The sequence below is a fragment of the Mauremys mutica genome, chromosome 10 (genome assembly GCF_020497125.1).
Source record: "Mauremys mutica isolate MM-2020 ecotype Southern chromosome 10, ASM2049712v1, whole genome shotgun sequence".
Lineage (NCBI taxonomy): Eukaryota > Metazoa > Chordata > Testudines > Geoemydidae > Mauremys > Mauremys mutica.
Window position 1 is genome coordinate 83,798,088 of NC_059081.1, and position 6,000 is coordinate 83,804,087.

The 6,000-nt window shown below is 46.3% G+C and overlaps 1 protein-coding gene across 2 annotated transcripts in view; it reads right to left on the reverse strand.

The window, feature by feature from the left end:
- LOC123378591 (uncharacterized oxidoreductase YjhC-like) overlaps nt 1-5,799 on the reverse strand; it is a 68,453-nt gene extending 62,654 nt beyond the window's left edge. Inside the window, exons 1-2 of one of the 2 annotated variants that reach the window (XM_045032609.1) lie at nt 5,727-5,799; nt 4,445-4,561 (exon numbers count right to left, since the gene is read on the reverse strand). In XM_045032609.1, coding sequence (XP_044888544.1) covers nt 4,445-4,537 — 93 coding nt within the window. In that variant the 5' untranslated portion in view covers nt 4,538-4,561; nt 5,727-5,799. Of the gene's footprint in view, nt 1-4,444; nt 4,562-5,272; nt 5,349-5,726 lie in introns of those variants that run through there. The other variant, XM_045032608.1, reaches the window with a different exon arrangement.
- Between the last annotated feature and the right edge of the window lie 201 nt (nt 5,800-6,000).

Below are 6,000 nucleotides of genomic sequence, written 5' to 3' on the forward strand. Positions count from 1 at the left end.
CGTCTAAATGGACACTGCCTCAGTCTAACTAGGCTGCAAAAAGCTCTGCCTATCCTCCAGGTCGGTGTAGCAGGCGAGTTAAAGTGGCAGGAAGAGCACTGCGGTGGGTACACCTCCACAGTTAGGTCGCCATAAGCTGCCTTACGTCAACTTAACTTTGTAGTGTAGACATGCCCTAATTTTTTTACTTGTGATTTGTCAAGCTGAAATTAAAATTCAATTAAAATGCACAAAAAAACAGCAATTTAGTTTTATTTAACTAATAAGAAAGTCTCTTATGTATCTGGCACATTTAAGAAGAATGTTTATCAAAACATGTTTTGCATTTAAGACTACATGATTAATTAAACAAAGTATCATCTGTAGTTAATGAACTGAACTGATCGTGATGACCAGAAACATCCTTCAAGATTTTAAGACTATTAGATCTCCTCTCAAAGCTAGTTTTTACTCATAGATTGGAAGAAGAAACAAGCTTTTCTGCTTTTTCAACTCCCACTGGCCTCTTTGAATGAATTATAGTCACCAACTGACAATATTCTCTCCACACTTGCAGAAAAAACTACTGCTGTTAAAAGCTGGTTTAGCACTTCAGCTAATTCTAGCTCAAGAGTTTAGCCAGTGACTTGCACCAGTTCACCAATTTGACTTTCTTTAAAATTTAACAAACACATATTGCTTAATTTTTTTAAGTTTAAGGGCTTACCCTAGTTAGTCACAATTTCAAATTTAATTTTAAATATTCAAATTAAAAAATCTGATTTAAATACCTCCCCCCCTTAAAAAAAAAAAAGTCAGCAATTTTTATCCACCCTGGACAAGTGAAAGGCACATCTCTAGCCCAGGGTTTTGCCATGGAGGGCTTAGTGTTTCCTCAAAAAGAGACCACAAAAATCTTTCATAATGGGTAGCTTTAGGAAGCCTAAATCAAGGGGTCACTATTAGCAACAATAAAATAAAAACCACACAGCATTTTACATATTCAAAACACTGCTAACACTTTAACCTATGAGTCCGGAAAGACAGCTTAGCAAAGAGAATTTCAGGCTAAATTTCAGGGAAAAAATCCTGACAATCATTTAATAGGTTGCAGAAATATCTCCTCATTAAAGCCACATCATTTAGGGTATTTAAAACTTGACTGAATAAACCACCACACCACTTACTGTAGGAAACGATCTTTAAACTGCAACAAAAATAATGAAAATAAAAACCAAGCTGGCAAACAAAACAAACCAAGCATCAGATCAGATAATTAAGTCTGACACTGAACATGTAGCTCAACAAACCCAAGCTCTGTTGAACCATCAAGTGGAGCAAATTCAAAAGGTGGAGACCCTCTACCATGGACACCCTCCCACTGGCTCCAGAGAACAACTGTATCCCAAATGATTTCCATTGCTGTGATGGAGTATAGGATAAGAGGTTTCTCAAACGTTTAATGATCTGGGCTCAAGTTGTCTAAGAAACCTGACCAACTTGAGCTGGAAGCATGTCAAAGACGTTGTGGCACAGAGGTGCCTGGGGCAGCCCTCACCGGAAATGCCAAGGTCAGGGAAAGCTGCAAAGCGACAGCAGATACTTCCAAGACTGGTGGGTAACGCTGAAGTTAAACTCCCCAATCAGTCACAAACTGCGCTTCTTGTAACCAGGAGTGTCCCCCGCCCCCATTTGCTCTTTTAGATGCAGGCTGAACCGTATCCTGTTATGCCGTTACAAAGCTACGAGCCGAGGAAAGCCCCAATGATGTTAGATGCTTGCTTAAAGCTGCATAGCTCTATATAATCAATTGTATTCATGCTTATGAACATGTAATCGATTGATGTAAGGAATGAGTGAGATAGTGAGAGTGAGTAACAGCCAATGGCAAAACAAAGAGGCAAATATCCCCTTTTATGGAACCATGATATTATCTTGGTGAAGGTATAAATCTCAAGACAGGCGGCCAGGTCAGGGGTACCAACAAGGAAACGTAAGAGCACGCTAAACTCGGGACTGGACCGGAAGCAGTAGAGCCATCCTGCGGATCCGAAGGGACTTAGTGCTCTTGATGCGATGAGAATCCCGAAGAATTCAGGGACAGCAATGGGCCAAAAAGGCCTGCCAGAGACCTGCAAAGCACATTGGCAAGAAGTAGGCAAAATCCATTCAATTAGCATGGACACTGACCAGACTCTCTCCTCTAGCTACTATCACCAACATCATAGTGATGATATTTCAGCCCAATATGTTACACTATTTCTCTGGGTGGCTTCACGTACACATTGATCAGGAGGGGCATTGAGAACTCTCTGTGCAAGAGCCCTTGGGAAGGAGCAGCAGTTGCCCAACACTATCCTCTGTATCTTGTACAGAGAGAGGAACAAACCACTGGAGGGTCATTTTGTCTATCCCTACAGGAGGGTAAAAACCTCAGTAGTGAATGGCATCAAAAGACAGAAATAATTAGTAGAATCAGCTTGGCATCTTACTTGAGATCAACTGTCAATACAATAAATCTCTCTTCCATTCCCAAATCTGAAGCCAGATTGATAGGGATCCTGGAAATTGACTGAGCTTAGTGCAACTGTACACAAAACAAAACCCACCACCACCTTCTCAATCTTCCATTTAAAAAAAAAATATTCGAGACTGTGATATAGTTGGTGAATTTTCAGAGCAAGTCAAACTGCTATTTGTAAGACTTTGGACAGCCTGTTAATCTCAACAAGAAAATCATTAGACCCATTATTACAAGAAACTGTTAAAGTCTTGTTACTGACTTTAACCAGCCATGGAAGACATTCTTTTAGTACACAAATAATTGTCACTGCTGTCTGAGAGTATGTCTACATTGCAACTAAACACCTACAGCCAGCCCATGTCAGCTGACTCAGGCTCACAGGACTCAGGCTGTGGGGCTTTTTAACTGTGGTGTAGATTGTTTGATCTGAGACTGGAATCTGGGCTCTGGGACCCTGCAAGGTGTAGAGGCAAAAGCCATAGCCACAAACTCTTGCTGATCCGCCTGAGGCTTACATTTGCACTGGTTATTCTACTGGAGCAAATCAAGTCATCACAGGACTAACAGGATCCTCCAGCTTGTTTTAGTAATACACAAAAAGCCAAACATCTTATCCATTACCAGAATACAGGTGGCAATTATCTTATTAGCAACTGACTGTATGTTAAACAGCATGTGTGGAAGGTTCAGGTCTCTGCATGCCATTGCCCCCGTACACCCAAAATGAAGTCATTCGCAAGATCAGTGGGACATTCCACAAGTGAGATTAGCAAGCACCACACCTTGAAAATAGCCACAGTCCTGGCAGGAGAAGCTAACAACTGCAGGCACCTTGCTACATGAGAGGATCCTGTGCCATGGCCACTCCTCCAGCACTCACTCCTGTCAGCACTAATCAGAAGTGGACAGCAGAGCAAAAACTAAGTGCAGGAAATCTCATTCTCATAGTACCATGATGGGGGGGTGGGGGGGCAGTTTGGCATTTGTATAACAAAATCTGGTTTCCTGACACAGTTAAACTGAAGAGGGCATGATGGTAGAGTAGGCTCCTGATATGTCTAACAAGGAGCTGGGATTAGACTCTGCTCCTCAATGTCCTTGATTACTACCACCTCTATTGCTACTTTAAAGAGACAGGACGACGATTACAATTACAACACTGCTAGCTGTTGGAAAGGGTGCTCTCAGATCCACTGGCCAAAACCCACAGGTACTATACCACGGACTAAGAAGGTGCTGTGGGCACGGCCCAGACTTTGGCCTTTAAGTCTTAAGTTTACTGTTGATTTAGTCAAGAGCTTTTTTAGACTGTGCTCGATGTAATTTAATAGTTGGAGAACATGACTAGCATTTTTCTAGTAGTGCACTTGAACACCAGCTCTGTGTCCCTTGTTCTCTTTCTCCTTCACCGATTGCTCACTTGCAGTCGGATCTATAACTGCTGCAGGTAAGTACACGTGCTCAAAGGGGACTTGTTTTAAATCAAAACACCACTCTCATGTAGGATAGTGAAAAAGGAGGGAAGAGTCTCCAACTCCAGCTTAACCATCTCTAAAACATGCTGCAGTTCCCCAGCAGCGCGCACACGCCCAGCTGCAATTCTGAACTTTAAACTAAAGGAAAAACAATGGAGTGCTCACACTCAATACAGGACTTTCAGAAGGTAAATATAGTAGTTAAAAAACATCACTTTTCTAACACAAGGCATTGCGAATGCTATGTTTGAAATTTAAAATTCCTGCTGTTATGAGTTATGAACCAATAAAAGAGTACAATATTAGGAAAAGATCTGTATTCTCATTAACAACTTTCAAACACTTGAAGTAATTTACCTCACATTTTATATGGTGATTGCTGCAATTCAAGAAGAACTCTGTTCAAATTAACAACCATAAGACACATGACCCCTTGAAAAAGGTTGACAGCATATGACATCTTTACCTTCATTCGATTGGGAAAATGCACAGCAAAATAAGAGTAGTGTTTTCCCCGGCATCCAGCTCCAATAATCAGAACAGTTACACAAGGAGGCATCTCTGCTCGGTCATCTACCTCGAACTAGAAATAAGACAATGTTTTAGAATCATCTAGGTTAAAAACCCCACCAATATTAGGTGTATTTATTTTTATGGTGATTAAGTAAGGCTTATGTCAGCACTATCTGACGTAAACATTAGAGCATGAATTCTCCGGCATGTCCTCCCCAGCTTCCCACAGATGCTTCCTTTTCCCTTCTCACTCACTGCACCTTTTGTTTCCTTCTTCCTCAAGCAAGCTGAACTTTAAGGTCACAAAGTTATATACTTAAAAGTCAGGAAGTACCAGAATTGAAGTTATGTATGGAACCTAAATTTTGTTCCTTCATATGCACACGTTAGGATAGTCTTTAATGTTATCGTCAATGCCTAGGTGGTTTAGGAACTTACATCTCTCATTTTGACAGTCAATAAGATTTGAAAATGAGATTTAGATACCTAAACTAGCTAGGAATTGCAATGCTGAGCACACCAACTCCTAAACACCATGAAATTTCTGAGCCTAAATGCCTCAACCAAGGTGACATCGGAAATCTGTGTGAGAGCAGAGACCAGAACCCGGACCTCCTAAGCCCTAGGCAAACCCCTACCTTCCAGGGCACTTGTCCTCCTAGCCATGCCAAACCCCAGGCAACTTCTACCTCAGTCACAGGGCTGGCACCCCGCCTGCCACACCCCCTCCCTCAGTCACACAGCCCCTTCCCCCGCAACCTCCGCAGGGGCAGAGACTCACCCCTGCCCTCGGGAACAGGGCTCCCCCCCGCCATGACATCCATACCGGGGAGACCCGCCCCCAGGCACGGGGCCGACACCCCCCCCCCCGACCCGCCCCCAGGCACGGGGCCGACACCCCCCCCGGGGGAAGGGGGGGCAGAGACCCGCCCCCAGGCACGGGGCCGACACCCCCCCCCGGGGGAAGGGGGGGCAGAGACCCGCCCCCAGGCACGGGGCCGACACCCCCCCCCCGGGGAAGGGGGGGGCAGAGACCCGCCCCCAGGCACGGGGCCGACACCCCCCCCCCGGGGGAAGGGGGGGCAGAGACCCGCCCCCAGGCACGGGGCCGACACCCCCCCCCGGGGAAGGGGGGGGGCAGAGACCCGCCCCCAGGCACGGGGCCGACACCCCCCCGGGGAAGGGGGGGGCAGGGACCCGCGGCGCTCGGACCGGGACCCGCTCTCCGGGCTCACCCGCCGCTGGGGCCGCACGGACTCGGGACCCGGCCGGCAGGAAGCCCCGGCAGCCCGGCCCGGCGGCAGCCAATCAGGGGCAGTCCCTGGCAAGCGAGGGAGCCCATTGGTTGCCGATGCGTCACCGGGGCGGGTCCGCTGGCTGGGCGGGGCCGCGTCTGGCCAATAGGATTCAGGAGAGTAAAACCGCATTGATTGTTGTCGGCGTTGCTGCGCCTCTCGGCCCCCCGCCGCCCTCGTGTTGGGCAGCGCCCGCCTGGGCGAGCTCAGCGGC